Genomic DNA, 15,655 nt, shown 5'->3' on the forward strand with positions numbered 1-15,655 from the left:
ATAATGTCAGGCTAGTAGTAGAATATAAAGGGGGAATTAAGGTCCATTAATTAATTGAACAAATCCAACTATCACTTAAAGGAAACCTGTCAGCTGAATTGAATCCAATAAACAGCAATTTACCTGGACAATGCTACCACTCTGGGTCATAAAAGAAACATGATCTGGAGGTGTTAACTTATTTGAAATGGTTTAATAGGTTTGCAGACAGGTTACTTTGCAGACAGGTTGCACTGAAATGAATCCAAGCAAAACCGGAATTGCACTCAATAGAACAACTTTACATGCCCAAAGACAAAAATGTTCCCCTACATTATTTATCGGCTGCTTGCAAACCTTTAATATAAAGGGTCAGTCTTACTGTAAGTCTTAAATAAGAGTTTCCTCTTCACAGACTAAAGCTTTTCAAATGAGTAGGTACCCCAAGTGACTGGTGGGAAAACATAGGTGGCCAAGTATATGGGGCAAAAAGTACTTGTGCTTGAATGCTTTGCATTTGGTTCATCAGACGGTTGATCAGCAAAACCAAACTGCACCTATTTAAACTAGGACCAACTTTATCCTGTGTTCCGTCCAGTAGTCAGCAATGTCCACACTTGTAGCGACATAACTGCAATCATTGGGTACATTTATCTTAAGTTCTGCTGGATTTTTTTTCTTTAATTTTTGTGACGTTCCACTGAAATTTTGGTACACAGATCTGCACCTGTCCCAAGGAAGTAGCAGAGGAAGGATTGTGTCCCTTTTGAAGTACAGCGGCATAGCTATTTGCCCTGCAAGGGCGTTATACTGCGTTTTTTCCCCTTGGACCTTGTTTTAACAAGTAAACTGTAATTCGTTCACATGCATTAAATGTTTTAAATCTTGCAGATAAACTTGCTGGGCATTGAAAGTTTGGGCTGCTCCTTTTTTTTAATTTACCGTATGTACTTAGTCGATCCAAGTATAAGCTGAGGCACCTAATTTTACCACAAAAAAACTGGGAAAACTTATTGACTCAAATATAAGCCTGGCGTGGGGAATGCATTGGTCACAGCCTCCCCAGTATATAGCCTGTACCTGTCCCCCAGTATATAGCCTGTACCTGTCCCCCAGTATATAGCCTGTACCTGTCCCCCAGTATATAACAAGATGGCCTTGCACACACTATGATGTTGGATGCGGGAACCCAAAGACAGAGCTGAAGGCAGCTGCGGGGGGCGTTGGAAAGGAGAGTACTGATGTTTTTTTTTAAACATATTTAAAAACGCATCAAAAACGCCCCGTGTGACTGGATCCACAAATGTCATCATCCCCCTGGGGTGTAGCTAGAGTGCATAAAAATTCAAGCCATGGCCTTAAATGTCCATCCAGTACATACCCCCTCACATGGCTAGTGTCCACATGGATTTGAGACATTTGCTACTAAAAGTCTCAACCCCCCCCCCCCAAAAAAAAAAAAATTGCACCAGTCAGGACAGGAAAAACTAAAAATGTATCACAAAAAAAAGACCTAACAAATGTCTTAATCATACCACAAAAATGAAACAAACTAAGACACATGTCCCGTATTGTTCCCAGCCACAAATGAGAAAATTAATTATGGAGGAATCTTCTGCACATCTCTGCTTAGCATTTTGAGGAATGGCAAGTCATCAGTAACTAGACACAAAGGAGACGTGATCAAACAGATCCGTATTAGCACCCCACAAGCACGCAATAAGCCCATGCTCCATAAAGAACCAGCTATCAGTCCAAAAGTGACAGCACTGCATTACAAGGCTCCAGGAGGCTGCCACATGCTTTATGAGAAAACCAGCGGCACATTAAGTATATGTATACATGGAAAACATTGTCAGACATTCTAAAAATTGTGTTTACATTGTTGCCTACAATTATATTTGTCACATAAATTTATTTTACGCCAATCAAACTTTTTCTATCGTTTCTTAAGGTGATATGTAGTAAAATCACATTTCAACATGGTCAAAATTTCTTCTCCCGAAGTTGCCAGTCTTCACAGCTGTTTTCCCTTTGGGAGCTACCGTATTAACTATTCAGGTGTTAACCCCTTATAGATGTGTGATGTAATAGTATGTCACACCTCAGCACCACCTGTATGGAGATAGCTCACAGGCTGAGCTCTCTCCATACAAGGTGGTTGTTTTCTGCATATGCCGCGATTGGGTGTTAACCATGTAAATGCCAGAGGCGCCACCGTATTTGATTTGATCGCTGTCACCTCTGAAGTCATCGGGGGGGCAATCAGTTACTCTGACAGCCTCTGTCATTCTGTCAGGATGCCAGGTAAGTTAAAACACAGAAAGGTATATTTGCAATGCAGCTGTAATGGACTTCTATAACCTGTCTTTAGTGAAAAATTAGGTGCCCGGTGACAGGTTCCCTTTAACTTCAGACCTCTGCTGGATGTGGTGAAGAGAGATTTGTTGCTTTAGTCATGTCTCTCAAAGTGATAAATGGATTGCCAGAATGATAAGTGTGGAGTGAGTGTGATCAAGATGGAGATTTTGGCAAGGGTTTAATACCTCTTGCAAAATGTTCAACTAAGACTCCTCCACATTTCTTTTTACCAAGCTATGTTGTATGGTTTTCTCTGTTGGGAGGGTGGGGGGTTGAAACGCACATACCTTTACTTTCTTCCTAGACCTAAGGAGAAGGGAGGAGTGGCCTTGCCTGATTACCTGTAATCTTATATGGCCTTCTCAGGAATCACTCGAAATCTTTATTTAGGCAAATATTAAAGTTCCACAGGTAGTCTTGGCCAACAAACGCGTTTCAAACGGACTGGCCGTTCTTAGTCATGGCATCTGTCATCTGCCAGGTTCTGGGGCTCCTTGGAAGCTAGTTTCACAAGACTTTTGTCCCAGTGGGACCTGATGTGGCATAAGCACAAGTTGTCTTCCATCATTGGCCTCACAACCCATCACGCTGAACCCCATATGCCCCCTACAGGGGAAAGAAGCAAGACTCTTTGGTAACGGCAGAACTAGAATTCTTTAGGTACATTGTGCTCTTGAGGGACCTGATTAACAACCCCTGGGGAGTGTTTTACACATAGTATAAATTTAAGTGGTTATTTGGTTTCTCCCTGTATGTATTATTTTGTACCTCCTCGTCTTTTTCTTTAATACGACAGTTTTTTCTTAAGGGTTTAACCTGTCCTAACGTTTAGCAAGATAGTTATTGATAGGCGTTTCAAATTAGCCAATGGGGCAGATTTACTTACCCAGCCCATTTGAGATCCAGCGGCGCGTTCTCTGCGGTGGATTCGGGTCCGGCCAGGATTTATTAAGGTAGTTCCTCCGACGTCCACCAGGTGGCACTGTTGCGCTGAAGAGCATCGGAACGCACTGGAATACACAGAGCCGGGCTGAGTGAAGTTAAGTGCAATTTTCGCGACACTTTTTTTTTTTTTTTTAAATGCAGTGTTTTTTCCGAATCCGTCCGGTTTTCGTTCGGCCACGCCCCCCGATTTCCATCGCGTGAATGCCGGCGCCGATGCTCCACAATCCGATCGCATGCGCCAAAATCCCCGGGCAATTCAGGGAAAATCGGCGCAATTGATGTCAATTTTATTTTTTTATGGTCATTTTGATAATTTTTTTCTGCTGAGCAATCATGCCATTAGTTTCAGAACCCAATATGCAAATTAGGTTCTCCACTGTTATATGAACAGTAACATGCTGTTGCCTTCTCAACAAAGGATCCATCATCTGGCAAAATATGACTGCTCAGAATGGTGGGATAGAGAAAAAATAAAAACTGGGCTGGTATCAGTAGAGCCAATAAGGGGCAGATCGAAAGCCATTGCCCCTCCACCTCCTGAAAAATGTTAAGGTGATTACAGCACAAGGCAATGCCAGAGGGAGCCTCAACCTTAAAAGCTGATATTGGATTTTAACTTCTTGTAATGTGTCTGGAAGAAAAGTCAATCTCTAGTCACGTGTATACAACTAAATCAGAGTAAGGATTGTGCATAGGGAATAAGTGAGCTTTGTTTTCTCTGAGATGTCTGTCTTCCTGCCAGTTCTGTGTACAGTTGTGTAAAACAAAATAAACATATCACCAAAGAATACGTGATTTTATTGAGCTTTTCACTGTCCAAAAGCGGATCTGGTAACTGATCCACATATTAATTCTTAATGGGATTGATTGCAGGACCAAGACATTCTGTGTTTCTCAAAGCTCTAAATATGTCTCCCCTTCGCTGTTTTTCCCTAGCAAAAATTGTGGTAAACATGCAGTCCCCGTTTTATGTACAAGATAGGTTCTTTAGGTTTGTACTTCGGTTGATTGTGTATGTAAGTCGGAACTGTATATTTTATAATTGTAGATCAAGACAAAATATTTTTTTTGTCCCAGTGACAATTGGATTTTCAAAACTTTTGCTCTAATGGGAAGAAGAATTATCTATAAAATTTCATTACAGACACCTTACAGCTGGTCATTGCAGCCTGGGAGTAAAGTAATGCATCCAACAGAGGTCACATTGGGCAGAGAGGTCCATCTGTAACCAGTGGTCATCTGTAAGTCAGGTGTCCTTAAGTTTTATACAGGCACAACATATTACAACTTTGAAAATCATAGGGTAAATATATAAAACATTATTACATAGTCACAAATCAACATACAAAACAAGTGTGGGGTCCAGGAACGGGACCCTGGGAACACACGGGAGGCTTTCTCTTCATGGCGAAGACTTGGAGATCCAGCAGGGAGTGAATGGAGCCATCAAGTTATATAGGAACCCGGCAGTGACCAGCGCCAATGGGAAGGACGCTAGCTCTTTAAGTTCAGAGAAGGGGGCCCGCGGCCTTGAGACCGGAAGCGTGCGGCCTGCACGCTGGGACCCGGAGCACAGCCAGGAGAGGTAAGTGCAGGCAGGGGAACGGGGACAGGCAGCCAGGATCGCAGGAGCACCCGTGACATCCTCTTACACTGCTCACGAGAATGATGTAATCACTGATAGGCAGAAGTAATCAATCGCTGCACCATCCCCCAGGCTGTTGTGTATTAGTGATCCAAGCTCAGGTTGATTAGTCCTATCTAGACAGTGCAGACAGCTGGTTTGATCGCTCCTCATCTCTGTAGAAAAAGATTGTGCTTATAGTAACAAAGCAGATGAGGGTGACTAAAAACACAGGTCCAAACCAAATGTATAATCCTAAATGACCCCCTAACTATTGGAACAAAAGCAGCAGGGGACAAGTGACGTTATTGGTTATTGTTTATTTTTTAGTTTCTTTCTGTTGAAGCTTTTTGCCAAATATCTTTTCCCACTGTATGTCATTGTTGGGTCTTTATGTGTTATCTGTTATATGGCCCTTTCCACATGGCTGCGAGCTACATGATGGTGGGTATAAATGTGGTTTTTGCAGTGAGGTTCTTGGCAGGCCTGCTGTCAGCCAATGCAAGTCCAGCATAATAATAATGCATGACACTGTACTATATTTTGCATTTATATACTACTGTATATTTATTTTGATCTATTTTATTTCTGTGTTCTTAATGTTTTGGTAATTTTATTTCTAATTTTGATCTAGAATGCTTCAAAGTGTACATCCACTTTTATAATGATATGAAACAAAAAAGGCTGTATACACAACAAGGCCCTGCTGCTATTCTACAAGGTACAGATTGAGCGGCTATTACCTGGTCTACAAGAGTAAGAAGGCAGGAGCTCCCGAGGAGCCCCGGCTGAAAGCTCGAATTCAACCAAGTGGAATGTGCCATCATACAAGCTATGGGGCAAGAAAGAATACAAAGTCCTACATGTTTCAGATGTTGTGGCTGCTATTGTCAGGAACAGCAGAGTTTTCTTCCTTCTTCCTTTTTTATAGATGTTTGCCATGCAGAATCCCCTGTCGGCTAAGGCTTATCCGTTCCCTATTCCTCAGCATTGTGGCATACCAATATCAAGGAGCAGAACCTGATTGGATGCAAAGATCATCATACATACATTAAGAAACAATGTACTCAGCTGGCTGCATTGTGGCATCTTCCTTTATTATCACACCTTGGCACCACTGCTGTTTTCCCTCCACTAAAATATTTGTTCTCTTTAGGTGCAGGCAGTGCAAGTGCATTACCTATTGTTTCCTATATGTTCTCTGCAATCACATAAGGTGATGAAGGTAAAATAATTTTTGGAGTGTCGCTAAATAAACCACTGCAGAGATGGCATGGTATAATACCGACACAAGTATTGCTCAGTTAGCAAAATTATTAGAGTAATAAGGATTAATCACCAACTAAAGCCTCTTTCAGACGGCCATTGTGGGGATATATAACTGGCAACAAAGACGGCTATGGTGACCCGGCACCACACACTAGTTGAACTGCTTCTAGCAATGTAAAATCTTTAACAAAGTGCACACGTTAGTGGTAAAGTCTAGTTTTTTAATTTCTACATTCACTATTTTTATTAAAGTTTATTTAAGTTATTTTAAGTTCCTTAAAAAGTGATCTGACTAAGCAATGAATCCAAATTCTATAGAACCCCACAAAACACATTGCTGTAGGAACCAGACCTCAAAGATTACAACGTTCAAAACATCCGCAAGTGCTAGCACCTACAAGGAGGACGGATAAATTATCATGTCATTAGCCTGTGTCCTATCAACCCTGCAGAAACAGCACAAGTACAATCACTTTCTAAAACCCCTTTCCCAGATCAGTCTTGTCTAAATGCCAGACTGCTCAGAGTACAAGCATATGGAGAGCAGAAATTAATGATCCGCGGAAATATGATACAAAAATATGGACATTTTTACTGACAAAACCAGAACATGCATTTTTCAGTATCTTCACATCCAGCTAAACCGAGCTTAAAACACAACAATTAAATGATAGCATTAATCACCATCAAAATGCAAAATATATAAAATTATAGGAATATTTTAAGTGTAAAAATTTTTCCTTGTTGTTGACCTCGAGGGGACAATCAGGTTCTAGATTGTGGTATCTTATACAGCATGACTAGATAGAATGCTAATACCTATTTCCACATTGCCGTTTAAGATCAATGTGCACATTACTTCCAGCTAAGAAAATGCCATATACAGTATAGTTGTTGAGCTTAGTATTGCAGCCTACTTAATGGGTGGAGAAAGAGGCCATGTGACAGGTGAAAGTGTCGTCACTTGAAACGTGATATAGTAACATATAACCATATGGTAACATGGTGATATGTAAAACGGTAATATGGTGACAACCGCATTGCACAACCAATCCAAAGGGGTAACCGGTGTCTAAACCACTCACAGTTAACAGGCAGACAGAAAAAATAAACCTTTATTTTAACAGGTGACCCCTTTAATTCTCTTTATGGTTCTGTAGGCATACCTAATAAGAGCCCTACTCCATTTATCAACTGGATATTCACATTTAATTAAATTCACTTGGATAGGTAATCATCCGATTAGGAAGCCACACTGATCGACAATCCATTTCACATACTGTTATGCAAATGGAATAGAAAACAGTGGTTCTGCAGGTAGGGACCACAGACCACTTCTGCGTACCAATGCTTTCTAGTTGATGTCTTGGATAATTTTGAATGTTGGTGGTGGCAAACTCTACAACCCACAAAAGCGGCTCAGGTAGTGCAGCTCTTTTAGGATGGCACATCAAAGCAAGCTGGCAGGAAGGTTTGCTGTGTCTGTTTGGTAGTGTCCAGAGGCTAGAGGCGCTGCCAGGAGATAGGCCAGTTTACCGGGAGACATGGAGGGGGCCGTGGGAGGGCAACAACCCAGAAGCAGGACCACTACCTCTGCCTTTGTGCAAAGAGGAACAGGAAGAGCATGGAGCAAATGACCTCCAGCAGCCACAAATGTGCATGTATCTGCACAAACAGAGTGGTTATTAAGGCTTGACATCCACAGTTGGGGGTTGTGCTTATAGCCGTTGTGCTCACCAGAAATGGCAAATTTGCCACTTTGCTCTTCACAGGAGTCAGGAGGTGCAGTGGAGAGTAGTCTGCTGCCTGCAACATCCTTTGGCACAACCGGCTTGGCAGTGAATCAGTAATGGTGTTCTAAAGAAATGCCGTTAGATACCAAGATGAGATTCTCAGACTCCTTGTGAGACCATATGCTGGTGCGCTTGGCCCTGGGTTCCTCCTAATTCAGGATAATGAAGGCATTGAACCTAGGACTGTCCCGCTGGTTCCCCAGACCTTTATCCAATTGAGAACATTTGGGACATCTTGTCTAACTCCATCCACCAATGTCACAATGCACCACAGATTGTCCAGGAGTGGATACTTTAGTCCAGGTTTGGGAGGAAATTCCAAAGGAGACCATCCGGAACCTCATCAGGGGCATGCTGAGGCATTGTAGAGAGGTCATACAGGCGTGTGGAGGCCACACACACAATACAGAGCCTCATTTTGACTTGTTTTACGGACATTAGATCAAAGTTGGAACAGCCTGCAGTGTGTGAAAGGAACCATAGCTATGACAATGTATATAACTACATGGCTTCACAAAGCTATTTTTTTTTTTTTACTTTCAAGCAGAATAATATGGAATCCAATATGCTTGCTTCTACAACTATGCTGTCGATTGGTTGAATGGCGTCTACAACCCAGCGGGAAGTCAACAAAAACAAAACAGAAGTCAAATGTTTCAAGGGAATTTTAGAAGGAAATGCAGGAGGAATAGATTCAATCAGATATCCTTTTAACAAATTCTTTAGTTAAACAATGGTGCTCTTCACAGCTTCACGACTGCAAAGATCATTAGGACCATTATTTATGGTCATAACAATAATAAAAACTATTAGAAAAGCACAGGCCCATAGATTTATGAATGGGGTAATTTTCAAAGCCTAATCATAATAATGTTCCAGTAAAATAATGATGGACTGTTGTGTCTCTAAAGTTTGGACAGTATGAACTAATACAGTACATATAACAGCAGTTTATAAAGCAAGGTTTGACAGTGATCACTCCGCCGCCACCAAATTTGTTATATTAAAGCGTAACTATACTTTTAACAAAATTGAATAAATCAATAGTGCAGACGAAAATAGTAAACTTTGTAATATACTTTATTAAATCAATCTTCCAGTGTCCTCCTTCCTCTGCCTTTATTCTGTAGTTGGTGTAAATCAGCTTTCTGTCACTATTCCACTTACACCTCAGAGAAAAAGGAATCTGAAAATTTAACTCTTTACATTTACTGTATAGTCTTATCTCCTTCGAGAGTTAAATCACTGCTCACTACAGGAGAAATAAAAGTCACAGAAAAGTTTATTTACTTAATGAAGTATATTCCAAAGTTTACTATTATCACCTGCGCTATTCATTTCCACTATAAAAAAATTATAATTTTAAAGGTTTAGTTATGTTTTACGGTATGTTTTGCAGGGGGATCTTGTGGAAGAAAGCAGGAGTTACGGCAATGTGAGTCCCAAGTTAGGAGAAGTGCTAAGTTGTATTAATCCGCAAACTGCAATGGACAAAGGGAAGTATTTGGTACAGTGGTATAGTTTTTTTTCATTATACAAACACACTTTTTACAGATTTTTTTCCAGTTCAGAAGCGATTACTTTACAGATAATTGATGATTACACACTTGTTTAAGGTGACAAATTGCAGGCACTCCAAATACTAAAGGATTCATTTGTGGATGTTAGGAGATGTCTTTTAAGGTTGCAGAGAAGAACAACAGAATGGTCATAGTAGACAAATGTTAGTAACATGGAAAGGAGAAAGCTGTTGGTCACAAGACTAGAAAACTTTTGCTAAATGAGTATTAGTAGTTAACACAAAAGGGCCAATCTGCCTTGGAATTACAAGTGGATATGTAGCAGAAATTTATAAGAGGGCATATCGCCATATATGCTAAATCCTGCTGTTTATTTCAAAATGACCCCCCCAAGTTTATACATGAATAAGCTCCTACTGGCCAAGGGGGCGGTTTTTATATTAAAAAAACCAAAAGAAAAAGTTCTCTCCTCTTTCCCCATCATGAGCCAATGAACATAGAAACTACTGGGTGTTTAAATGGGTAGACCTATAACCTTTTTTTTATATGTGTTGATAGTTTAACGAAAACCTACCAGGAGATCTGATGGTAGATCTTGTTAAAAAAAAATGTATTTTAGTAATACGTACATTAACTGCAGAGGCTACTGGGGCGTGGAGTAGCCTCTACAGTAAACTTAAATATTGGTAAAATAAAGTTTTTAACAAGTACTTATGATAGTAGATTCCCCATAGTAAGTTTCCTGTAAAGGACATCTACCACCAGGATCAAGCATTGTAAAGCAAGCACACTGACATTCCTCTCCCTACCCCAGATAAAGATCTTATTTGTCTGTAGCTTTACTCTCCTCACATGTCGCAGAGGCAGAAAGTCAGCGTGTGTCTGTGTGAGCTGGTCCTTGAATGCAAAGGTGTAGGCTAGAGGCAGAGAGGAGCTCAGCTCAGCATCATACAGGAGAACTAGATGTCTCTAAACTCAGAAGATGCTCGGTCAGGTTCAGGGGGAACCAAAATTTCAATCACCAGCACTGATTGAAAGAGGTTGGAATTATATCTATGAAATGCTGTATGTTGTTTTGTTAATAACAGTGAATTAGAGAATGTGTTATTCTGTTATCCTGAGTAAATTTAAAGAGCACCTGTCACCCAATTTATCGGCACTAGGAGCTGCTTACTAAGGTAAGCAGCTCCTAGTGCTCGATCAAACGCCCCAGTGTTAGAGTGATAGCGTTACCGGAAACCTGTGGCGGGGTACAGTGTAATTTTCGGACAGCTCGCAAAGCTGTCTGACGTATTCATGAGTGGGCGGGGTTGGGCGTGGATAGGGGCGGTCATTGCCGCCTAGCGCGCGGCAGTCACTGCTGGCCTATGGAGCGAATGGGGCGGTCCGGGGAAGAGGCAGCGCCTCATGAGCTTTGTGAGCTGTCCGATGATTACACTGTACCCCGCCGCAGTGTTAGATAGCTTTACTGGAGGTTTCCTCTAACACTGCGGCGTTCGATCGAGCACTAGGAGCTGCTTACTTTAGTAAGCAGCTCCTAGTGCCGATAAATTGGGTGACTGGTCCTCTTTAAGAAACTTGTCTGCGTGGGAATACCCCTTTAAGATCTGGCCTGAATAAATTCTACACCAAGTCATGTCTGCTATCACCTGCGGGGTCAGGAAAGACCTTTGCCACATCCACTTCTGGAAAGTGGAGCGATTATCTTTGATCATGCCTTGTATACCAAGAAACTGGAGCACAAGCCATAATAAATCCCCTCAAATGTCTCTTACAGTTACCAGTGGTTAGAACAAAATAAAAGCTATTTCTTTCTATCAATTTCTCCTTTATGGGGCAAACAAGAGTGTTCTTTTATTGGTTGAAGGAATTTCTATGGTTGAAATTCCTCTGATATGTATAAATAGCAATGGTGGTCCCTTTTGTCCTCACAGGTAGCAGTAGCTCACTCCATATTCCTGGAAATCTACATTAAAATCAATTTCAACTAGTCAGTTGTTTATTATCATTACAAGAAACGCTTGCAGCTCTCAAGACAATATCTGTTAGTCGGCAGACAGACATAACAACATCTAAATGACAGGCACGTTGTGTTTTATTTTCCTTTCTTTCATGTCTGCACAAAGAAAACAAAGGCGCCAAAAAGTATACATCAGGAACAATTTTCTCATCTTTGTGCTGTCTAAAAAATGGCTTTTGCTAATAAACATGAGGCTTATTTAAATACAAAGCAAAAACTGCAATGTTCTTTATAAGTGGAAGCGGCTCCTGTTACAGCAGACTTAATTGCACGCCAGAGACTGAATGCGACGCGAAGGCTAGACGGAAAAGATGCAGACGACCGGTTAGGATTATTTCCTCACATTGCCAATTATAAAACTCCAGAGCAAGGCTAGAATGGCTACTAGCGCAATAAAAAAAAATAGCCTTTGGCTTCTGAATTTTAGACCTCAAATCCAAAAGGAAAGTAATTTTTGGTGACTCAATCCTTGTAATACTAAATAACAAGGACAATAATACATAAAATTAAATATCTACCCCCTAGAGTCGCAGCTTATCAAGTTGACAAGTGAAATCTTAAATGTGTTGTCTGGGGTAGAAAATTTTATACAATTGGTACCCAATGGTGTAAAAATAAAAAAAAGCTTCTTTGGTGGAAGACATAAGCTCAGTGGTAACTTGGTGTCAACAGCACACACCAGCTATGGCCCAATACTGGCCTAAGCAGCAGGTTGTCAACACAACACCATCAATGTGACACTATATACTAACATTCTGGAACACCAACAGTGTCAAATTTTTGTAAAAAAAGCTATTTTATTTGAAAAATCCTGGAACAATGACTTACAATGTATGTAATGACAGAAGTCCACATCAGGCAATACTATATATAATACTCATTTACTCAATGTACACTTGAAGCAAACCATCATTTCCTGGTATAGAACAGTCAGTTCATTAACTCACTATAACGCCAAGATGGAATGAGCCAAAAATATAGCTATAGTAGTTTGGCAACTTTAGTTCCCAATCAGAGCTTTGCTAAAAATAAAAATGTAACATCCAAATGTGCTGATTGGAAATGTGGTCTGAGTTAAACATAATTATTGAACAGTACAAAAATGATTATGCAGTGTATCTATTATTCAGCCTACCAGTGTATACCAAACCTACAGACATAACAGAAACCGAGCAACAAGCCGCAGGTTAGGATAGTCCGCAAACTCCAAGGTAAAGGCTTCGGAGTGGTCGACAGATTGAAATAAAGAATCGGAACTAAGTCAAGGAACAGAACACATAACATCCAGAACACCCCTACCAGGAATTTAAGAACCACAGCTTTCAGGTACCTCCCATTGGGTGGGTGCCTTAAATAACCCAGAGTTTGCATGGATAGACTTTGAAATATTTATACAGGATAATATGATAATATGATGAAGAAAGAAGCTCTGGCATACAAACCAAGACTCAGCACACACTTAAAACAAACTACATACTCATTCAAAAGCATGCATCAAGAGTCCGAAACACAACAGAAAATTCTGGGAGTGATCGGCCCCCAGCCAGAACTGACACACAAGCAATGTCAATGGGAAACCTCAGCAATAGGAATCCGTTGTTCGTGTGATTTAGCAATTACTCACAGCTCCAGGATGTTCTGAAAGGTCACAGTCAACTCAGAAATATCAGTATAAAGTGACTTTTCGCACAGAACATTTTTCATTAAGCCCCACTAACATAACTAATGACTGCTGCTTATACAATAATCTGTGAACAGCGATATGTGAAGTACAACTTTTTCATTCCTTACAAACTTAAGCAAGTCCTTGCCATCAGGGACCATGTAAACGTTCACTGTAGGTGACAGTCCAGCATGTTTACCATACCTAAAGACGATCATGTTTTTTTTTTACAATTTCTAATGTACATAAAAAAACTTTGAATCTACATGCACCTTTCAGATTTCAATTATTCACAGTCTTCCAAGTGCTTTTCTAGCATGCTAAAAAGTAAAATGACCTTGTCTTGCTTGCACAGCTCATGCACACCATTAGGAATTTTGGATGTGTGCTAGCCGTTTTTACTATGGGTAGCACACGTCCCCATTCACTTCTATGTGCTTATGCACAAGGGCGTGGATTCCAAGGCCCTGAGCATGAGCCGACTTCCTGAGATACAAAAGAAAGAGCAGGTCCTATTCCTGTTCTTGTTTGTGTCATGGATAGTGAGCTTATATTGCTGCTCACCAGACCATGACAACCTCCATGTAAACAAGAGTATACGGGGACCGTTGTTTGCGCCCTGAATAACTGCAAGTCCTGTGTGCAGGAAACCCAAGGATGACTTAATGGTCAGCCACAGTACCACAATAACAAGCTACGGCCACCCCATAATAAAGACATCAAGATGCCTATGTAAGACACTGCCTCCCCCAAAGACCCTAATAGAAATTACAGCCTCGTGACAGGTCAGAGATGTGCAGATATTGATGTATGCTGCGGAAGAAGAAACCGTGCATAATGGATTTACGCATGTGTACACCTTCTAACTAGCGGTTATAGATTATTGATACAGTCATGTTTTTTTATACATATATTGAAATGTTAATCGTTGCCAATTATCATTTTTATCACTTCAGCAATGCATTTGCTGTTCTCGGTTTGTATCATTTACCACTTTTGGCTTTTTTTATCCTATGCCGAAAGGGGCCTCTCCTGATGACATGTCGCCTTCAGCAACAGGCTCATGGCCTACATAAATATTCTTGACATGTGAACTACTAAGTAAAATACTCTGGGGACATCTTCAAGGCTTTTAAATAAATTAGCAAAAAGTATATAGCTAGTTCTGATTTAGCAGGTTATATAAAATTTTAGCTCCGTGTAGCGCTGTGGAATCTGTGTGCGCTAAATACCATATATACTCGAGTATAAGCCGAGTTTTTCAGCACAAAAAATGTGCTGAAAAACGTCCCCTCGGCTTATACACGAGTCTATAACAAAAAAAAATTACCCACTTAAAAAAAAATAAACTTAAATACTCACCCTCCGACGTCAGCGCGTCGCCCCGATGTCAGCGCGTCCCGTCTTCTTTCTTCTCTGTGGCTTCTCTTCTCTCTTCCGGCATGGACGCGGCCATGTCTTCTTAGTGGGCGCGCGTACTATGACGTCAGCAGCGGGCGTGTCATAGTATGCGCATGCTAGAAGAAAACATGGCCGCGTCCATGCCGGAAGAGAGAAGAGAAGCCACAGAGAAGAAAGAAGACGGGACGCACTGACATCGGGGACATCGGTAAGTCGCGCCGATATCGGAGGGTGAGTATAAAAGTTTATTTTTTTAAGGACCGTGGGGGCAGGCTGGCTGTATACTACTAGGGGCTGGCTGTATACTACTGGGGGCTGCTGTATACTACTAGGGGCTTGCTGTATACTACTAGGGGCTTGCTGTATACTACTAGGGGCTTGCTGTATACTACTAGGGGGCTTGCTGTATACTACTAGGGGGCTTGCTGTATACTACTAGGGGGCTGCTGTATACTACTAGGGGGCTGCTGTATACTACTGGGGGCTGGCAGGCTGTATACTACTGGGGGCTGGCAGGCTGTATACTACTGGGGGCTGGCAGGCTGTATACTACTGGGGGCTGGCAGGCTGTATACTACTGGGGGCTGGCAGGCTGTATACTACTGGGGGCTGGCAGGCTGTATACTACTGGGGGCTGGCAGGCTGTATACTACTGGGGGCTGGCAGGCTGTATACTACTGGGGGCTGGCAGGCTGTATACTACTGGGGGCTGGCAGGCTGTATACTACTGGGGGCTGGCAGGCTGTATACTACTGGGGGCTGGCAGGCTGTATACTACTGGGGGCTGGCAGGCTGTATACTACTGGGGGCTGGCAGGCTGTATACTACTGGGGGCTGGCAGGCTGTATACTACTGGGGGCTGGCAGGCTGTATACTACTGGGGGCTGGCAGGCTGTATACTACTGGGGGCTGGCAGGCTGTATACTACTGGGGGCTGGCAGGCTGTATACTACTGGGGGCTGGCAGGCTGTATACTACTGGGGGCTGGCAGGCTGTATACTACTGGGGGCTGGCAGGCTGTATACTACTGGGGGCTGGCAGGCTGTATACTACTGGGGGCTGGCAGGCTGTATACTACTG

The 15,655-nt window shown here is 41.8% G+C and overlaps 1 protein-coding gene across 6 annotated transcripts in view; it reads right to left on the reverse strand.

The window, feature by feature from the left end:
• The window catches only part of ASCC1 (activating signal cointegrator 1 complex subunit 1), a 146,645-nt gene that overhangs the window by 45,013 nt on the left and 85,977 nt on the right, over positions 1-15,655 (reverse strand). Inside the window, exon 10 of one of the 6 annotated variants that reach the window (XM_072130808.1) lies at positions 5,065-5,085. The exons of the other annotated variants lie outside the window; for them this stretch is intronic. Within the exon in view, the coding sequence (XP_071986909.1) occupies positions 5,080-5,085 (6 nt within the window). The 3' untranslated portion in view covers positions 5,065-5,079. Of the gene's footprint in view, positions 1-5,064; positions 5,086-15,655 lie in introns of those variants that run through there. 6 annotated transcript variants of the gene reach the window in all.

Source organism: Engystomops pustulosus, chromosome 11 (assembly GCF_040894005.1).
Source record: "Engystomops pustulosus chromosome 11, aEngPut4.maternal, whole genome shotgun sequence".
In the NCBI taxonomy this organism is placed as follows: Eukaryota; Metazoa; Chordata; class Amphibia; order Anura; family Leptodactylidae; genus Engystomops; species Engystomops pustulosus.